Genomic DNA, 21,866 nt, shown 5'->3' on the forward strand with positions numbered 1-21,866 from the left:
CAAACAGCACAACAAACACAGAAATCAGGAAACGAAAATAAGGGAGGACAAAAACTCAAAGAGAGGAGTGATCAGTGAAATCCCAACACCGAGACCACTCAAAAAGACTACAATGACATAAAAGCTTTAACTCATCCAACATCTTCCCTTTGTCCTCAAAGGATCGACGATTTCGTTTCAACCACTCAATCCACATTAAGCACCCGGAACCAAGTTCCAAATGTCCGATTTGTGCTTCCCAATCCACTGATGCCAGCAAGATAACATTGTTCAAAGTTGTTCCTTGTGGGACGGTGTTGGAAATTTGGAAGTTAGAAGGAACATCCAAGAAAAATAGTCAACCTATTGCAAATGCATATTTAAAAATATTCTCTATTTTTCCATATATTTGAGAAAATATAAAGGGAATACAAGAAGCTATGGGGAACAGTAAGAGTATGCTCCACCACTTGAACAATAAAGGGATCACTCTATTTAACATAAACACAATGAATATCATCCCTCTCGTATTGTGAAGGAAATTCGTAGTTGGATTAAGGGTGATTCAGTGTAACCAAGTTATTACATTTTTTTCTTTTCTGTGGAAAAAAAAAATGCTTCTACATTTACCGGACTTGAAAATGAAAACAAGAAACAATGAACATGATAGAAAAAATGAATTGAATTCTAAGTCTAACATCTTGATCTAAATTGCATTTTCACTAGAAATTGTGGGATTGACATGGACTAGTTCAGCTCTACAAATTCCCTAACTAAATAACAACCTCTTGCTTCAGTCTAAACGCTACATTATTGAACACTAATTTCTTGCCCATTTTCTCTTTTGTGTAATTATTATTACCTCTACCAACGCCACTTATTTTTTGTGTTACAAAGCATGCCAACCATGCATGAATTCCCCAGTTATGCTTAAGGGGATGAATCAACTCAAAATCACTTTGAACTATTAACTTATTTTTTTTCCTTTGGGGTCCTGCTGGTTTGATAAAACACAACACGCACCTTCGTTTCACGTGTTTGTGTATCAATGTGCTGGATGAAGCAGCAACAAGTGGAGCAGACTTAGCTGGTTCAGTTTTGGGTAGTCCTCTGTCCTTGCTGCTTTGACTTGGTCCTCAGGCATGCATGGCATCCATTTTAAAAATCTGGTATGCCACTTGACCGTGATGAATACTCAGTTACCAATTTCAAAAACATTGATGATTTATCCTCTAATAGTCGCATTGGAGTATCAAACTCTGCAACTCGGCCTGCAAAATTATCAAAACAAGTTTCATGAGCAAAGAACATGTGTGCATTCCCCCCAACCTTAAATCACAACCAGAAACAGAAAACAGAAGCCATGGAAAAATCAGGTAGTGGAAATTAATATTAAGATAATTCAGAATCATGCCCTGTCAGACCCAATTCCAAAGTTTCAAGGAGTTCAGATTTACTTTTAGTTTCCTATGTCAATTTGGGAAATAAACAATTGATCATGAATCTACAGTAATAGGAGCAATAATAGCTGCATCCAGTGCAAAAAAGGACAGTCAAATCATTGAAAGGCCATAAGCACATGGACAACTTTCTGAAATTAATCTCCTGTCAAAACTCATATTATTGAAGTTACTTTCAGTTATCTGAATAAAATCTCACATATATGGATTATGATTGAATAAAGTGAACCAGACCACCAATAAGGCAATCACAATCTGGGCGTGGTGGACTTGATGGGGGCATAATCTACAGCAATATGCCTAAAATTTGCTATACATTCATATGTATGGATAGTTCAAAAAAATTTCTTTAGGAAAACCCTCTTACAACCAAATTGGAAGATCGTAGTATAAATGAAACAAATGTAATGGATACAGTTTTTAATGATCTAGAAACACTTCCAAGTATGCTCCCTTTTCCAGCCACATTTTCCATATAACATTCTTAACCCTTGCTTAACAGATACATCTACCAATTGAATGTATAAAAACCATGATGAAAACTGAACATTTAGATATATAACCTAACCTATATGAAATACCACTTGAGTTCATTAGTACTAATTACAAATGTCACACTGAGGCTAGACCTATATGTCGCAATGAAATAATGAGTTCAGAGTTAAACTTTACATACCATCACTGAGTACCAGAACTAGATCGCTGTCGATAACAGTTGGAATACGATGTGCAATTGTGCATACAGTACAATTCTTAAACTCAGTTCGAAGAATCTTCTGGATGAGATTGTCAGTGGCTGAATCAACTGATGCTGTTGCTTCGTCAAGCACCAGTATCCTTGCCTGCTTAAGCAAAGCCCGACCCAAGGACACAAGTTGCCGCTGACCCACACTCCAGTTATCTCCATTTTCAAGCACTGCAAAACAAAGTACAGCCGATCAATCACACATCCAAAGGCTTAGTGAAAGAGAGAGAGTTACAACATAATTATAGTAGGTGATATCTTGCCGCATACCTGGTGCATCAAGCCTTTGCTCCTTAGCACGGATTATCTCTCCAAGTTGAGACTTATCAAGTGCCTGTGCCAAATCAGAATACACCAATTAGTCAGGGGCATATTATCATACATAATCACTATTTATTTTAAATTATTTTATAATCTATTATAATTTTTGGTTTTCTTATATAAACTTGGTCTTACACGATGTGCATTCATGGGTTCGAGTCCAAGAATCAGCCTCTCCCAAAATAAAATTGGGCATAAGGCTGCTTATCAATTACATCTCCCAAACCCTGCAAAAATGGGAGCTTTGTGCATTGGGTACGACCTTTATATTGAAATATTTTCTTTTGTTTACATATGATTCTTGATTAAGCTGTGCTTCACAGATGAATGAAACAATAAAAACTTCAACAACAAAAAAAAAAACACAATGGAATTTTCTTGATTACCAAACTTTTATAGAACCTTTCTGAAATTCAGAGGGTGAAAAAAAGAAAAAAGAAAAAAAAGGATAGTGAGTTAAAGTTGATACTAACCTGCCAAATTTCATGATCTGAATGCTCTTCAAGGGGATCAAGATTGTTCCTAATGGTACCTTCAAATAAGGTAGGATCCTGAGGTATGATACTCAGACGGCTACGAAGATCATGGAGGCCAATTTTTGAAATATCAATGTTGTCTATAATGATCCTCCCACCTTCTGGTTCAATTAATCGAAACAAAGCCTGGATCAAAGTAGATTTACCACTTCCAGTACGCCCAACAATTCCAATCTTCTTTCCACCTGGAAATTTACAGGTTACGTCATGAAGAACTACAGGCAGATTCTCCTTATAACGAACCTACATAGGGAAAAGGGGGTGGGGGGGAGAGAGGGAGAGAGAGGAAGGAATAAAAAAGGGAAAAACATCAGCAACAAAGTTCAAATGCCAAGAAACCTTTATCGTCAGTTTTGAAAAAGCACAAGCACGTCAAGGTCAAACTGAACTGCATACCTTTAAGTCATTCATTTCAATTGTTCCATTCTCAGGCCATGAGGATGGAGGTCGAGAGACCTCAATAATCGCTGGGGCTTCTCCTGGAATTTGGCTGTACTGATAAATCCTTTCTATGGAAATAATTTTGTTTTCAAGCTTGCAAAAGCTAAGTATCCATCGCGATAGGCGTGCATTCAAATTAAGGCCATATGTCACAGCAAGGCCTGCCATGCCTACAGAGAAGAAGCAACCATGCTTAGCAAAAGTATATTATCAAAAATTAAGGCATTTGATCAGGTGCCTACTTTGGAACTTCCATCTCACATTTTACTCTTCCATTATTATTTTCAAAAATCAAGTAATTTTTCATCACTTGCCTCCCCAAGACCAAAGTTAAATATGACGAACACAAATCAGTAATCTTAAGATACCATACATGTGCACAAAGAACATTTTGTGACTTAAAAAGCATTGAAGTGGCATGCCAAAACAGAAGTCAACACAAACTTAATAAATTAGAAAAGGAAAAGGAAAAGGAAATATCATGTGCAAAGTTAGTTTTTGACAATTGAGGGCTCTCAATAGGTTGGCAGTGTAAAGTCCAAATGGTAAAAAATACCACATCGCAGAAATTGATAGTCCCATTACACCAACTACCAAGCAGGTTTTTTCTGTCTGGAGTGTATGCTTTAAATGCAGGAAATGGCACATCAACACCTTATTATTTCACTGGACATGTCACTTCACACCATACAGAATTTTTCTCATAAGAATAGGCAGAGAAATTTGAGGATGGGAGAGGCAATATACTTACTTGGATCAATACTCCCATGTGGAAAGCTCACAAGTAAAACCATGCAGAAAGCAAATACAAAAGTTGAGAGTAACTCCATTCGTAGGCAAAGCCATTCAATAGCTGCGAGACTGCAGAAGAATGGGCGAGCAAAACTATCAAGAAGGAAAAGATTCCTCTTCATGAACCTTTTTTCTTGTCCAAAGCCTCTTATCGTTGCTGCTCCAGCAATAGATTCACCAAAAAGATTGATAATTGGAGATTTCTGGATGCTGACAATGCGAACCAATTCCCTTGATGAAGCCATGTAGTATTTCTGCCATGCCAGAGATATACTAATATAAGTTACGTACTCCTTTTGGTTAATGGCATTAAATAAGATTTATAATTTTCAAATCACCACTTCCAAGTCCAAAGTAATTAGTGAGAGGGTTCATATTTGCTTCAAATAAATCAAAGAAGTGCTTCCCTAACAATTAAGTGGAATATTAACTTTCACAAGATTGGCGGAATGGACCATTAACACGGTAAGCATTGTGTATACAAGCACAAAAAGGAAAAGGAAAAAGAAGAAGAAGAAGAAATAAGGTGTAAGGTGAATTGATTAAAAGATACATAATATTTGAGATTTTTTAATAGCATAAGATGTTCAATGCACACTGGTTATTGGAAATAATGAGAATGGAAAAGTGCTTGAGAAGGAAGCTAAAAATTTAGCAATTTCTTTCCCTTTCATTTGAAACAAAAAGAAAAATGAGCCTGATATTACAAAAATGGGAGCAAAAAGAGAAAAATTCACCTGCATCCACAAGCAGGCAATGGCCATAGGAACAACAAGAATCAAAATTTGCCAGGTAACCGTTGTCATAACACCAACAATGCCAATAAGCTGAATTGTCGTTGAAGCAAACCCACCAAGTCTAAAAGGAATATCAAGATCCACGACACTTTGATCAACTGACACCTGCAATGTCATGAATAATCTGACATTAGATAATGTGAACAAAGGGAAGATCAAAGAAAAATAGAAATAACTATTATTTAACGAGATAGACAGAAACATAAGAGAAAAAAATTTTCAAGTTGCATATGTTTTTCCAGTGAAATCAAGCAACTTACACGATTCAAGATCCGTCCAGCTGGAGTAGAGTCAAAGAAAGACATTGGTGCTCGGAACACACTTCTAAGCATATTCAGAAACAATTTCTGTGCAGCTGCCAGACCAAACGTAGCTACCAGAACAGCTCTAACAAATACAAACCAAGAGCTTCCAAAAGCAAAGGCCATATAAACAACTAATAGGACCATAGGACTAACTTTAGGTTGATCTCCTTCTGTTTGGGGATTAGCCCAAGCCATCCACCAATTACTAGCAATTTGAAGGAACTGAAACAGTGCTTGTGCAACAATTATGAGTGGAATCAATAAGCCCTTATATGCTGCAGCCATATATGAGAAGTACACACTCATGCTGACCCTTCCTCTTACCCTTTCCTCTTCCTGAACAAGCTGCTTTTTCCTTAAGCGTTTTGCTTTCTTTTTCTCTTTTATTGCTATCTGGTCCGAGGGCGACACACCTTCTTGCACTTCCTTTGACAAACTGCCAATACCATTTCCAGCTGTAACACATGTTTTACCAAGTACAAGGGACCCAGACAGAGAAGGGCTTTCATCTGAATCTTCTGAGTGACAAGGAATATCCATTGCTTCGATTGCTTCATGGTGAGCTGAGACCAAAGTATTAAAATCAGTTCCAGCTTGTAAAAGGTCATCATATTTTCCTGCTTGTATAATGCGGCCTGCTTTAAGAACCTACAAATATAGAGAATTGTTTGTTAAGCTTTTTCAGGACTGTACCATCACATCACAGTCTCTGGTGGATATTTAAGCTAAAGCATACAGAACCTCATTCGTGTTAATTTATAAACCCACAATAGAAAAATATATAATAATAAAAAAAACCTTCCAGTAATAAAGTCAAGCAACCACAAAGGCTTAGTGACTCAAAAGAGTAAACTACTAAAATGCCAATAATTATTTAACTCTTGGATTTTGACCATGCTCCAATATTTTTACCAAAATACTAAAATATCAAAGGTTATTTGAGGGCTAGAGCTTTTAGTCAAAGAATCAAAATAAGCTGAGAACACTTGAATTTCTATTGAATAATTGTTGGAATAGCCTTTTTTTTTAACATGATAAACTAACTTCTGTTTTAGTAAAATCATTATACAAAATAAAAAAGAATCGCACTAATAGAATTATATGCTCATTCACATAATCCTTCAACTCCAACTTCACATTGGATCAATACACAAGCAGAAACAGTCCCGTTTTTATTAAAAAAATAATGCTAAAAACAATATATAAATGCAAGTTTATCACATATATCTAGTCAGTCATCTTCTGGCAACTTTGTGCCAGCTTTGCAATATGGTCCTGTAATCCTGTTATTATTTTCTTCTATACTTTAGTTCTAAGTGTATTATTATTCTCTGCCAAGTCTCCTTCGCTTGACCTTTTCTTTGAACAATAATATATTTGATCAGACAATTAATAACATCAGCTAAAGAAAACTTGAGCTACTTACTTTAATGAATTTCTTAGGTTTTTTTATTATAATAAACTACAGGTTAAAAATTAAATACCTCTCATAAACCTCAAAACACAGGGTTTTGCAAAATAGAAACAAGAAAACTAAAACAAGGGGAAAGAGATTAAATAAACTGAGGATTTTGCAATTAGCAACAGAAGCTACATGGACATGCAGCCTCAAAACTAACAAATTGATGTACTACCAGTCTGGGTAGACACTCATGAGGAGCTTTCAAGATTAATTTCACAAGATGCCACCTCGCATGCTTGGACACAAAACAGATGCCAGCACAGAACTCTACATGCATAAGGAACATATAAAAATGAAGTGTGAAGACAATTTCATACCAGTATAAGATCTGCTGCAGGCAGAAATTCAACTTGATGGGTCACAAAAATCACAGTTTTAGTTGCTAGAGCTGTCAATATGTATTCCTGCAGTTCCATATCATATATTTAGCCACAGTTCAATTATTATAATTATTTTTAATCTAGGCATAGTTCATTCATATGAACTGCAATACTAATGACAATGACAAAATTTATGTCTAACCTTAAATAATTCAGAACCAGTATGTGCATCAACCGCACTAAAAGGATCATCAAGTAAATAAATGTCAGCATCTTGATACAGTGCTCTAGCAAGCTGCACTCGTTGCTTCTGGCCACCACTTAAATTTATACCTCTATCACCAATAATGGTCTGATCTCCATGTGAAAAAAGTTCCAAATCCTTTTTCAGTGAACAAGCCTGTAAAACACTCTTGTACTTTGCTTTATCCATTGGGCTTCCAAAAAGAATATTTTCTTCTATATTTCCAGACTGTATCCATGCTGACTGGGAAACATAGGCAGCAGTACCACATACTCTTACCTGAAAAGAACATCAAAGTAACAAGTACAATGAATATTCAACTGCTATTAATAAAAGGATTTACAAAACAGCAGCCAAGAAAAACTGATACAGAAAACAGAATTAGAAATTTGATAAACAAACGTACTTCACCAGAGATTTTTGGTATCTCCCCAAGGATGCAAGAGAGAAAGCTTGATTTACCAGAACCAACCACACCACAAACAGCAACTCGCATTCCTCTCTCAACTTTCATTTGTATTCCTGATAATGTTGAGGTAGGAGATGAAGGGTCCCAGCAGAACACACCATCTTTAATTTCTATGGACACATTAGTACTGCCTCGCGGCATGACGATGGTGGCATCTTCCTGCAACTCTTCCTCCAGCAGGAAACTGGAAATTCGATCAAGAGAAACTTTTGTCTGAGCCATCATAGACACCAAATCAGGAAAATTCCTGAGTGGTTCTTGGAGGATCCTGAAAGTGGCCAGAGCAGAAAGAACACTGCCTGCAGTGAGCTGACCACCCAACAATATGCAAGTACCAAAAGTGACAGCTGAAACAAATATGGGGGAGCTCCAGAAAATAAATGTAATAAAAGCTTGAGAATATAGGGCTTTCCGTAGCCACTTGAACTCTACATTCCGCATTTCCTCCAACATAACCCGATACCTGTCCTCCCAAGCTTGCAACTTCAGAATCCTCATGTTCCTTAGACACTCAGAGGTTTTCCTCATTCTTTCATCCTTAGCAGTCATTAACTTTTCTTGATAATTCTCCTGTATCTTTGCCACAGGAACAGTAACAACAATGGAGATGATGGTGGCAATCAATGTTGCAACAGAAGCAATTCCAACATTCTTATACAAAATTGCAAGGGCAAGAATGATTTGCAAAGGAAGCATCCATATATCATGGAAATACCAAGAATAGTCCCCCACTCTCTGGACATCGACTGCCATGTAGTTTACAATTTCTCCAGTGGTGTGACTTTGTTTTGCCAAGCTTGAGAGCCTGAGCCCCTTTCGATACACCATTGCTGTTAAAGCTGATCTCACATGCATACCCAAAATGTCTACCCCAAGGTACCACTGCCGGGTTGATAGCGTCTCCACAAGCTTTGCTGAAAAGAATATTCCGGCAAGAATATACCCCTCATGGGGGAAGGTATTTTTCCCCCCTAAGTAATCGACAAAGTAGCTAATCATGTATGGCCCCACATATGAAACGAGAGTATTTAGACCGGCAAAGACAGCATTACAAGCCGCCTCTTTCCAAAATGACATGAGAATTGCCCAAGCTAAAGAAGGCTGCTTGGAAGAGTTTTCAGCCTTCAATTTCTCCCAATTTGAATTCAAAATCTTATAATTGGTCTTGGATCTATCTTTTGGTGCAAGAAGGGGAATGTCCTTAAGCTCAAGCGGTCTCTTTGCGCCAATTGAAAGAAGTGGGTTCAACCAAGAAAGTGTGGCCAAGGTAAAAATTCCGGCATCAGTATAAGGGGTAACCTTAAGACACCCCTGTTCTTCTTCAAGAAGCAAAGGTTCTTGAAGATCAGAGTTCCTAGAAACTTGAATACCAGTAACACCCCTAATTGCAACAACACAAAGGAAAGCAAGAGCTGGAGTCACGGCAAAATTTGCCACAACATGAGAACACAGGTGCTTTGAACCTTCTACTAAGAATTGTCTTCCATCAATATACAGAGTGCACAAACAAATCAAAAAGGAAAAAAACCACCACACCCTCAACAACAATGGGAATTTCTCAGATACCTTGAACTTACAATGCAGAGCTGAAAAGCTCAACACAAACCAAGCTAAACTTTGTGCAGCTGGCAACAACAGACCAAACCAATTCACAGCCTTCCCATTAACACTCTCTCTTACTAAAGCAACCCCATCAAACCCCAAAACGAAAACTTGAACAAACAACACATAGAAACAAGAAAGCACTGTAGCTTTAAACCCAGTACCAATACTAACATCGCGGATTTCTCCGTCTACACTACGCCTAATTGGGCTAGCATTTGCAGCAGCCGAATCATCCTTAACAAATTGAATCCTACCGACACACACAAATATCTGCCTAGCGGAGACAATGAAGAGGAACACAAGAAAGAGCGTCAAATTGATACATATTGAAGAAAGTTCCAATAGTGGAACACCTTGAATATCACTCAAAAGGGCATACAGTGATTGTGCTTCTGGTGATGAATAAGATAAAGCTGGGATTTTATTAAGCAAAAGAGAGATACCCATTATTGAAAATAGCATATAGGTGAAGGAGGCGATTGAGAACAGTGAGTCGGTGTTGCTTTTGTGGTTGAGCTAAGCAAGAGAGATCAAATCCTATTGTGAAGAAGGGCATTTCACCATCTGGGTTGTGAGAGACAGCAGCAAATGCGTATTAGGAGACAGAATCTGCGGACACATTGCACATCAAAACAAACAGATTCTTATTTTTTACCAGCACGGAAAACAAAGTAAGAGAAAATGAGAAATGCTTCAACTTTGCTTCTCTCTCTCTCTCTCTCTCTCTCTCTCTCTGTGAACGTGTGTGTGTGTGTGTGTGTGTGTGTTTTGTGTGTGTTATATGATATCTGGAGGTGAACAGAAATGGACAAAGACAAGAAGGAGAAATCAAAATCTAAACGAAACCCATTAGAGGAAATAACAAAAAAAAGGACTAACCTTGTTGTGTCTTGTATATTCGTTTGGTGAGCCGGTGCAGATTGCCGAGGCAAGTCTGTGAATGTTGTTGTTGTTGTTAAACACAGAGAGAGAGAGAGAAGGGAACAAGTTTTACACAGCAAGCTCCTCTGACTCTTCTTAAGAGAGAGTTAAGCAATCCAAAAAGAACGATAACGATGAATGAAGTAAGCTATATAAGCGTCGACAAATTGAGAGAAAGGGAGAGACATAGACAGAGACAGAGACAGTGTGTGCGTGTCCTCTCCCACCTCAATATTAAAAGGGTTTTTCTTTGTTTCCTTTTTTTGGTTTTTGAAGAAACTATATATATAGCTCTATCTATCTATATCTGCTGCTACCTTTGTAATTGTTGTTTGCTGGCAACACGTACTGGGACTGCCGTGTGTGAGAGGGAGAGGAAGAGAAAGAGAAAGGAGTGTTGAATGCTGATGACAACAAAAGCAAAAACTAAAAAAAAAAAATAATAAATACAAAACAAAAGGGGTTAGTTTTTGAGAAGGGAAGGTAAAAACAAACACTGAATGGGAGGTGGTGTCCTTTTGTGGTTTTTAATATTTTTCCCCAGATTTTGGTCTTTGTTTTGTTCAATTGCTTCATTTACTTATTATATATAGACAACTGTGTAAGAGAGAGAAAAAGGAATGTGTACGATTTTTTTTTTTTTTTTGGAGAAGAATATGAATATTAGTATTTTGTAATTAAAGAGAGAATATTATTTACATGTGTTGGGTGTAGCTATTGATGAGATCATGATGATAGGGATCTCAGAAGGTTTTTTTTTATATAAATAAATATTTGATTATGAATGAACTTTCCATTATTCATGTTTTGAGAGAGAGAGAGAGAGAGAGAGAGATGGGATTTTGTTTGTTTACACACTTTACAGTGTGTAAACACAGTAAGTGGTGTTTGAGTGATGGGTGGTGGTGGAGGAGTTGAAATGAAAGTATGAGTGGAATGCCATAATGGTAAGCTTTTTGGGGTTGAATATTATAGTAGCTGATGATTCATGATTTGAGCACTCAGTTGTAAAATTGCACCAACCGTAGGTTGAACAAGATTGTGTGGAAAAAACCAGTAATTACTGCCCCTTTTGTCCCAGAAAAGAGAAAACTGGCACTATGTAGTGTTACTGTCATCTGTCAAACAAAGCTAATAGGGACCCAAGCTGTAAAAAGTCGTGGACTGCCTATGTCATTTGAATTTGTTGTTTTGTTGAGAATGGATCAGTTACCCCACTTATCAAACTCGTCTTTGGCTGCTACCGGAAAGTTAAAAATAATGACCAAAGTACCTAACTTTCTAGTGTTTGGAGGACTATGGGGATCGAAATTGAGTAATTTTAGGGCCATTAAGGCTTGTTTGGTCTTTCATCTCAAGCTCATATTTTTATATTTTAAATAATATTATATATTTTTTCACATATTTTTTTACTCATATGTATTTTAAAAATTACAAAAATCTCATCTCAAATTACTCTATTAAACACCACTAACTTTCTCACGCCATTTATTTATTTATTTATTTATCTATTTTATAACTAGCATATGTGGAAGACAAGTGCCGCTTGATACATTTGACCGCCTGATACTTGAGGATTTTAGGTGAAAATTGATTTGAGACTTTTCAGATATTTAAATATGATTTTTTAAAGAAAAAATTTAATATTACTTAAATTCTATTAATTTGCTTTAGATAAAAACTTACTAATTAACCTCGTAGAATTTTTTTTTTATTAAAAATCTATAGACAAAAAAAAAAAAAAACTTTTCACATTTGTTGATGTGGCATATTAGTAGTGATAAATAAAAATGTGATGTTATCGGTAGATCTAGATGAAAACTAGTAAAAGTTTGTCAATTCAACTGATGTGAAAAATGTTATGAAATTCTTTGTATATTGCTCTCTTCCTTTTTTTTTTTGTGAAAAGTGATATATTCACAACAATTCCTAAGTATTAAGTTGTTATTGATTTTAATTTGAACCCACTATTGAAATTACTTTTTTTCCCCATCAATAATAGCCAGTAATAACTTGCCACTTAAGATTTATTATGAAAAATACTGTGAACATAACATTTTTCTCACTCTTTTTTCTTGTTTTTCATTTAATAAAAATATATTATTTTATTTATTGGCTAATATTTGAGCTTAATGAATACTTTTATTAAAAAAAAATACTCTATTAAATAAAATTTAGAGGTCTTTTTCTACTTGAGGGCATTAGACAACCACCTTATTTGCTTTTATACTAGAGCTGGCCTGGCGGCAGACTATGATTAATTATCTAACAATTTCACATAGGCTCACCCATTTTTCTCTTGTCACTCGTTAGTTTGCCACATCCAATGGCAGCTCAACCATTATTTAGGCTATTCTAATGGCCTAAAACCTCTAAAATATAATATATTATATCTAATTGTCTAATAATATTGTATAAAATAATTATTAAAAAAGTAACAACTCCCACCAAGTAAAAAGAAAAAAAAAAGTCATCTTCTACTAGTTTTTTTATTTATTTTTTATACAAGATAGAATTTCTACTCTACCTCAGCTCTTACCCCCTACACCCCACAAGCACTTATACTTGTGGAATGACCACTGCACTAAGGGTGCGCGGTGGTATCTTCTATTAGTTGATAGAATGTCTTATCTATCAATCTTACAATATAAAATATTCAATTAAAGCCCACAATCTAACAATCTTACAATATTAAATTTTTAATTAAAGCCCACAATTTTAATAAAAAATTATTTTTTAAATATTATACTCTTTTTGAATGTTCAACATTTTATTAATATTGGTAACAAAAAAAAAAACATTTTATTAATATGCTTTACTATGTTTTAATATTTCATGATTTTGGTATGAGCATAGTGGTATTGGTACAAATAACCTCAATTCAATTGAGACTAAAATTGTTTTTTTTTTTTTTAAATATCAAATTGATGGCTTTTTATAAAGTAGTGTTCAATAAGTATTGAAATAAACTAATAACTTTTCATAAAATGCCTCACTTTAAATTGTCTCTTGAGACCACAAAATGTGGTGTACCAACCATGTCCACATCAAAATTGCAACAGAATTATGGCACAAAATGATGTAATCCTATATTTTATCAAATCTCCCTCCTTACCCTAAAATGTACATGTGGTTGTGGGGCTTTCTTAACCTTCTACTACAATATTTATACGAAGAGATGGCATCAAAGGAGAAATATTGTTCATAAATCCCTAAATAAATGGTTTTAAAAAGATGCTACAATTATGAAGGAAATAATAGCTTTTTTTAGATATAATTACAACATGCTGCTAACCTCACAGCTTGAACCATTTCCCCCCTAAACCCCTAAGCACTTTGTGCATGAGGAGGTGTCAATTCAGCTACAAGGCCTTTGACGAAGGATATAATAGCTTGATTCTAGGTGATAAGTTGCCATTTATGATTTTGTTTCTATTAATATGAAAATGTATTAGGTAATTTTGGCAATCAAGGTAGATTTACTTCTTAATTACAAATGTGTAAGAGTTACATGACATTCATGAACTATTTTAAAACATTTTTATAAATTATTGTTGTGGCCAACTTTTTATTGGTTCTTATCTGGATCCACCACTAACATTACTTTTTTATTTACCCTATAATCACTCACCACATCAGTAATTTATAAAAAATATTGTAAAATAGTTTGTATTTCTAGCATTTTCCAATGTGTAAGACTCTCGTACATTTCATAATAGCAACAACAATGCTATAGCCACAAAAAATTTTACAATTTTTTTTTTCAAATTGCTAATGTGGTGGATAATTATTGGTAAGTAAAAAATTGATGTTAGTAGTAGGCTCAAACGAGAACTAGTAAGAATTTTCCATACTAAAAATTTGTAAAAAAATGTTGTAAAATAGTTTGCCCTTCTAGCATGACTCTGATATCAAAAGAAAAGAAAAATCTTTAAAACAACCTATATGCAATCTGATTCATTAAATCAATTTATTACTTGTATTTAGTTCTCAAATATATATATATATATATATATATATATATATATATATATATATATATATATATATATATATATATATATATATATATATATATATGAAGCAATAAGTCATGTTTGTTTTGTTTTATCATTTATGTCAAATTGTGGGAAATCTTGCATAACAAAAAATATAATAGGAAACATAAGGGATGGGGTTCAATTGTTTAAACCTAATAATTAATGTGGAGGAGGATTTTTTTTATTTTTGAGAGGATTGGGGAGGGGGGGGGGAGGATTTGAAAGTTCTATTTTATAAGAGAATTTTTTTATAAGCATATTTTATAAGAGAATTGAATATATCACTAAGCCACCAAATTATTTACCCTTGTAGGGTTCAACTAAAAAAATTTCTTGATGCATAATATTGTCATCTAACCTTTTTAAACTTGTTAGGTCAAAAAACCAAAAAAACCTATCCAAACTTGAAAAAAAGGTATAGAGCATTTATGAGTATTATCTAATGACAATGTTAATATAAGTGGACTCAATTTAGCTATTTGAAAATAGGGAGAATGTTTTGCTGCTTGTACTCTTTCCTATTTGCAGTAATAAATCAGCATAAAAAAGAGTGATTTTTTTTTAATGTAAATACATATAGATACAAAAAGATTTAGAATTTATGGTGTCTATTTCATAATAATTGTTTTTTTTTTTATCATAAGTCCATTTATTAATGGTTTTCCTTTTGGATAAAGTTTAGGTACAATATATTTTTTTTTTTTTTGAGAAACAAACACACACACGCACACACAAGGGAGAGGGAAAGCGGTTTTAACACAAAAGCATACCATAACTCCACTTAAAAGCCATGGTAACTTTTAGTTACAAAATTGGTTATAGTCTAAAATTACAACCATACTCAATAAAATAAACATTACTTCATATTTTGAAAATCCAACCATTAAATTGCATATTCCTTACACTCTCAATAAACATGTCAAATTTTGTGTCAATCGAATATTAGTTACGATATAATCTAAAAGCTTATATTTTATGCATAATTTTAGACTACAAAAACTTGCAATTTAAACAATTTATTGATGACACAGCCATTGATCATTAATTTTTTAGAAATTTTGTAAGCATAGAGGATATAAGAAGAATATATAATCCAATGGTGAATTTATCAAAATTCATCTTCAATAAAAAGATATTGAGTAAGGTCGTAGTTTAAAATTATAACTAATTTTGTAGCTAAACTTTATCATTTCCTTTTTGTGTACACGCAATTAAAGCCCAATTTATTCGAAAATAATAAAATTTATCGAATGAGCTAACTAAAAAAAAAAAACAGTAATATTTTATTGAAATGAAATAAAGCAAAATCAAATTCAATATAAATTTCCTTCTCTTTATTTGGGAGCCAACTTCATTTCCTTCATTTTTTTTTAGTAGGTGTTATATGGAGTTTTCCTCTTGGCCCAAGTTGTTGGTTAGAGATTTTGAAGTAGGACCTCATGTCATGAATCTTGTAAAGCCTTAGGAACCACTAGATTACTAAATTAACATAAGAATTAAGCTAATGTCAGCTGTATATCTATGTTAATTGATTGAGTTTGTACTAAACCAATAAAGAAGGTGAATTATTCCTCAAAATAAATAAATAAAGAAGGTGAATACTATTTACCTTTTTCTTTTTTCTTTTTTGGAAAAAGAACATATGACTTTTACGTTATATTGACATTTTTTTTTTTATAGAAATTGATAGTCATTGGAGACGGTCTTTCCTAACCAAAAAAGAAAAGTCATTGGAGATAGTCAAAATTTTATTAGACTAATATTAACCAGGTTCTATGATGAATTTACCTGAATCTAGTCTAATAAATTTTTGACTATCTTCCAATAAAAAAAAATGACTTCTACAATTACAAGAATTTTCCTAATAGAAGTTTCAATAGAAATTGAAATGTTCTTTATTTGACTTGAACGTATCTAATTCACTTGACAAGCTACTCTTTCGTATAGCTAATCAATAATGGGAGGATTCATTCCTCTTATATATGGTAGATGGAGGAACTAGTAAAAGAGACAATGACCAAGAATCAAGTCGTATGGGGTTTAGTCCAAGATGACATGATCAAATGTTTAAAGGGAAGGTTGCCAAGTTGGCCACACGAAAATAGTTTTTACATAATTATGAAAAAAATAGTCATTTGAAGTTTCTGACACGGCAAAGTCTAATCCACGTTAAATGAGCCTCTAACCACTCGTTTGATCAATTGATGGGCTCTAGAAAACTTGACTGGTTAGGGATTGAATCACCTAACGTCCTAAACATTCATTTTTAAGGACCTTGGAACATGAGAAATGAGAGAAAGTAGAATAGGTATAAAGAGAGACCCGATCCCTTATGAGAGGTAGGTCTTTTGGTTGAAAAACATCAAAATTATCATATAGAATTTTACATAAAATCCTTCTAATTTAATTATTAGAGCATCGTCTTGTGATAACAAGATGATTTATTTGTGCTCTTAAAGAATCAAGGCTAAGGCAATGGTGGAATCCAGAAGCAAACAGTTCCACAATCTCTACTCGACTTTGGCTTCCTTAAACAATCAAAATCCCACCACCCATAGTTGATGTAAGTGCACAATTGCACCTGGACCCAAAGACAATTATGGGCTCAGGCCCAATGAGTCTTAAACAATGAAACTTGTAGAGTGTGGGCTTGAAATCTAGATTAGAGGTACTGAGAACTTGATAACAGACTATGGTGTGCAAACACTTGTAAATAATGAATGATAATTGCAGATGGACCTCCTCGGACATGAGCCGAGGATTACTTCTGTATTATTTCTCTTTCTTTCTTAAAGATTACAATTATTCATCCCCCCCTTGGTTACAGACTGCCCCCCCTAAATACTTCTTCTCCTGATGCTTTATCCACGTGTTGCTCAAATCCCTTCCCCTCTAGATATTTCTTCTTTTAGTGCCTTTGAATAGTAACCAGAAGTTTCAGTTCTACTGTTCAGGGGTCACTTCCCCATTAATGCGGCCAGGGAGGTAGGTGCAGAGTCTTTAATGTGGAGGTGGCGGCCTTTGCTCATGATATTTTTCTAACACCGGTGTATCTAGAAGGTTCAGAGTTTCCCCCTCTTAACCAACAATCTTTCCGAAATTCTGCCTTGACCTTCGTAGTGAATCTTCGAGTTCTCTTGGGTCTGTCCGAGGAGAAACTCACCCTCGGATGTGTCCTCGGACCCTCGGCGTATGGGCTAATTCGCAGTACTAACAAATTCTTAGCTCAAAAATAGATCGGCCCTCCTTGCTAGAGCCCGAATGCCCAAATGCCCGCTTGGGTCCTTTTACTCCCCACAGTTGACATGCCATTTTGGGTTAGTACTTGCATTATTAGCATGAGGCAACCACCTTGGAAAAGACACATCCTAAATTCAATTTATAAAAATATTTTCCAAATAACTTTAAATCAATTTACTACTTGTATTATAAAATGAGTAGAAAGAGGAAAAAAAAAAGTACAATAAGATTCATATTTATTTTGTGTCAAGTGGTGGGCGAAACCTAAGGTATTGCCTTTTTTTTTTAACAGTTAATTGAGAGAGGGCGATTCAAATTTCAAATTCAAGTTATTTTTTATGGAAGAACCGAGCATTATCATTAAACTACAAAACTCTTAATACATATGGAGATCATTTCCTTTTTATATGTATATTGTAATGCCATTCAACCCATCTAAAATTGTTTAGCCAAAAAATAAAAACCATCCAAGCTTGAAAAATGGTTTATTGAGCATTCATGAGCATACCTAATGACTTTACAATTTAAGAGGTGATTTTGTATATCTATATATACTAGTCAACAAATAAGATATGATTTTATCTTTAAAAAATGATTTTCTCTCTCTCTTTTATTTATTTTTATTTTTGAAAATCTCTCTCTTTTATTATGTATATAAGTATGAAACTTGATAATCTAAATATATACTATAAAACCGAATTCTTTGACTTTTTGTTGACTTCCTTAAAGCTTGCCACATCAGAAATATTTAAAAAATAAAAATTAAATCAAACTCTCTCCCTCTCAAACAAAAACACTTTTAAAACCCTACTATTAGACTATTTGATAATTCCTCTTTCCTTCTCTCTTCAGTCATGGTAAACCTCAACCAAACCCTTCTATTACTCTCTGATGATGCAAGGAAGATCAGATAGGCTGGATGGTTCGGACTTCAAAGGACTACTGGTTCTCTCTGCGGCCTGAAAAAGAAAGAAAAGCGAATCAAAGGCGACCGAGGCTGCCGGCCAAAAACCCTCCGATGGCAAAGTTAGTTTTTCTCTCAATGTTATCTGAGTTCCAACTTTTTTGGAGCAATAAATGAACATACATTTGCCTTGTCTAAATCAGGCTTTATATAGTGCCTTCATGAGCGGTTATCGAAATAGGAACCTCTCCTGGATTCAAGGAGGCTTAAACGTAACTGCCATAACCGCTTAGGAGTTACACTTCTATTTCATAACAGATACATGACAGTTATGCGTGGGATAAGGGATTGTCACATTATATTCGGAAATTCTCCTAAGTATGATACCCTCGTCCTGGAATTCCTTCGTCGAATGTGCCTGTTGATTTTAAGTGTAGCATCCTCGTCCACGAATCTTTACGTGGACGAGTCCTCTCGGGGCAGGCTGTGCGCATCCCATGAACGATGGATGGAGCCTCGTCGTCATCCTTAGGATGACCTTGCCCGTTACCCTCGTTTTAAGGATAACTCCTGGACGGCTGCCGAGGTGACGACCGTCCAGGAACGGTCAGCGTTTTCGTCCCACATCACTCTCAATTTCCTGCCTATAGATCTTAAGAGAAGACTGTGTGTTGGTTGTCGTTGCTTTGGATATCTACATCCGGCAATACCTAGTTATAATAATTATTGATACAAAATTTTATGTGATAAAATATTAGGGTCAATTAAAAGTCAAACGTCAACCTTCAAACAACGATACATGATGATGTTGATATGGTATAGTCATAAATGACCAAAATCTCTTCAACAATTCACATTAACCAAATTCTATGATGTATTTACCTTAAGAGTCTAGTCTAATTAAATTTTGGCTCTATCCAATGACTAGAATTTTTAAAGAAGTTTCTACGGAAATTGAAACGTTCTTTATTGGACTTAACATGTATAGAATCATTTGACAAGCTACCCTTTCATATGGTAAATCAATAGGGGGGATCCTGTTGAAATGCCATATGGTTAATCGCTTGCATGAGGCAAGGAAAATCCTAATTTCAATCTACAGAAGATTTTAATAATTTTCCATATATATTTTTTTTACTTTTAGGCTGAGTTTTTTCTTCTTTATATCTAGTCAAATGAAAATAAGAGGTTATAATTTTAAAATCCCTCATAGTGGACATACAATAATTAGTGGATTGGAATTATATAAATGAATGCTAGCAGCATCGGCGTGCGTCCATGCATGTGTAAGTGTAAGGTGTAAACTACATTCAATTATTAAAATTCACTTCGACTTAAGTATAATCTATTATTGCAAAAAGAAAAATATTATTTTTCAGTACCTATCCAAGATTGTAGTGGAATGGAATTCTCGAATTATTAAGAAGAAGAGTGTAATGGAATTCAAAGTGAATGGTATTCGTAAACTATCCTTATTAAGAGGGTATAATATATCGGATATGAACTGCAAAGAAATTTATAGTATTAGAGAATTCTTTCTTGGGAACATTTTAAAAGAAATTCTATAGGATTAGAGAAATTCTTTGTTGGGAATATTTTAAAAGAAAATTTATAGGATTAGATTAGAGACAATCTTTGTTGGGAATATTTTGAAAGCCAATACAATACGTAATTATGGCTTCCTTTCTGGAAATTCTTCTAACATCATTTTTTTTTTTTTGGTTATTGTATTGATGTAACATTATTATTATTATTATTATTATTATTATTATTATTATTATTATTATTATTATTATTATGAACAAAGACTTTATTCAAACCAAAAAAATAAAAAAACCAAAAGGAACAACCAGTTTCACCCTTGATAATATAAACAAAATAGGGGGGAAAGCCACCCAAATCATAAGAGCCAAAAGCTTTACAATTAATAGATTGCCTAACTAGCATGTGGGCAGCCAGATTTGCCAGCCTAGGAACTCAAAAAAACATAGAGATTGGAAGAGACAGACAACATACTTTGCATATCATGAAGGATGGGTCTAATACTCTAATTCTCCAAGGAGGGGGACAACTAGGATCAATTAGAGCATCTTGACAAATCTTTAAAATGAGACTCTATTAGGCCAAGAGGACTTTCGCCTAAAATTGTCATGTCTGTCAATAATCCCATATTATAAATGTAAATTGGAAAAATCAAGGTTTTTTTTTTCTTTGAGAAGAAGAAAAAATCAATTGTGTATATGTAGAGGGGTGGGCTTCTGAATGTGCTTCCCGGGCCGGGAATGGCAAGCCCAATGGGTGAACATAGCAGTCCGAGGTATCAAACCTAGCCTAAACTACATGGGAAAGAAGGCCCATATTTGAATAAGTGGCTAAGGCCTGATGGGGAAGGGCCCTCTCGGTTGCCAAGAATAGTTGACGAAGCTCGTTGTACGGCAGAGCAATCTCACCCTAGAAAGGATGACCGATGAGGCGACCGAGGAAGAAGGAACTTCCCATAAATCCAACCGAGGAGCCAGGTAAGGAGGCTTGCAACCCAAGCAATAGTCACCTTTGCATTAATTAGGGGCTCCTACTTAACACAAACCGCATTTAATGTTAAATGACTAGCCTAAACAGGCTTTACACCCCTAAAAGTCCATTTTCATCATCAAAAGGAAGGAGGAGACATCTGATGGGACAAGCACCTTGTGATATTCACCATGATAATCCACTATTAAAGGGATAACCTGAGTGTCTAAATAAAGTCTTGCCCCATACTTAGAGCAGGATTGGAGAAATTTAGGATTGAGAGAGGAAGAACTTCTAGAGAGTGTTGTATTTGACCAAGGGTTTCTATAACCTCGACAACTGAGTATTGGTATTAAGCCAACATCTAAGTGTTCATTCAAACTCAGATTTTACTTGTTCAACCCTCCCATTGTGGTTACTCTTTTGTTTATAAATTAGTTGTGACTTTCTTGATATTAGGAAAGGCCTTCGTTTTCCTTTACCATTTTTGACCCCTACAGTATATAAGTTAACATTTTTTATTATTATTAAACTTAATACCATTAAATATAATCAAATTAGTATGTACCAAAAAAAATCATAGTTAATTTTACTATAAATAATATCCCAATATACTCTAAAATTTAATTTCATTGAAATTATTATGAAAGGGCATTGTCAAATTCAAGATTACAATACCTTATTAGAGCATTCCCATAAGGTTTTTTGAAAAATAGGCATTTTGTATCACCAAAAATTACTTTATCTCTTTTAAACAACCATTTATACAACATG

The 21,866-nt window shown here is 34.6% G+C and overlaps 1 protein-coding gene across 3 annotated transcripts; it reads right to left on the reverse strand.

The window, feature by feature from the left end:
• Nucleotides 1–656: 656 nt before the first annotated feature.
• LOC142619118 (ABC transporter C family member 5) lies at nt 657–10,856 on the reverse strand. 3 transcript variants are annotated; one of them, XM_075792185.1, is made up of 13 exons: nt 10,356–10,496; nt 9,920–10,085; nt 7,809–9,750; nt 7,361–7,681; nt 7,156–7,242; nt 5,332–6,024; nt 5,012–5,176; nt 4,234–4,528; nt 3,438–3,652; nt 2,979–3,284; nt 2,455–2,518; nt 2,116–2,355; nt 657–1,250 (listed from the first exon to the last, which is right to left on the reverse strand). In XM_075792185.1, exons 2-13 carry the CDS (start codon nt 10,030–10,032, stop codon nt 1,138–1,140), a joined length of 4,554 nt encoding a protein of 1,517 aa, XP_075648300.1. In that variant the 5' UTR covers nt 10,033–10,085; nt 10,356–10,496; the 3' UTR covers nt 657–1,137. The 3 variants fall into 3 exon arrangements, with proteins under 3 accessions (XP_075648300.1, XP_075648299.1, XP_075648301.1); XM_075792184.1 differs by having other exon boundaries at nt 7,809–10,085; nt 10,356–10,856; XM_075792186.1 differs by lacking the exons at nt 657–1,250; nt 2,116–2,355; nt 2,455–2,518 and adding an exon at nt 2,571–2,732 and having other exon boundaries at nt 7,809–10,085; nt 10,356–10,856.
• Between the last annotated feature and the right edge of the window lie 11,010 nt (nt 10,857–21,866).

The sequence above is a fragment of the Castanea sativa genome, chromosome 12 (assembly GCF_040712315.1).
Source record: "Castanea sativa cultivar Marrone di Chiusa Pesio chromosome 12, ASM4071231v1".
Classification (NCBI taxonomy): Eukaryota; Viridiplantae; Streptophyta; class Magnoliopsida; order Fagales; family Fagaceae; genus Castanea; species Castanea sativa.

Bases quoted from the DNA above. Each gene is read 5' to 3' on its own strand.
- LOC142619118 (XM_075792184.1), bottom strand. From the start codon at position 9,938: ATGCTATTTTCAATAATGGGTATCTCTCTTTTGCTTAATAAAATCCCA. The intron at 4,529-5,011 runs GTGAATTTTTCT...CTGGCATGGCAG, and splicing joins TTGCCTGCTTGTGGATGCAG to AAATACTACATGGCTTCATC. The intron at 2,356-2,454 runs GTATGCGGCAAG...TTTGTTTTGCAG, and splicing joins GCAAAGGCTTGATGCACCAG to TGCTTGAAAATGGAGATAAC.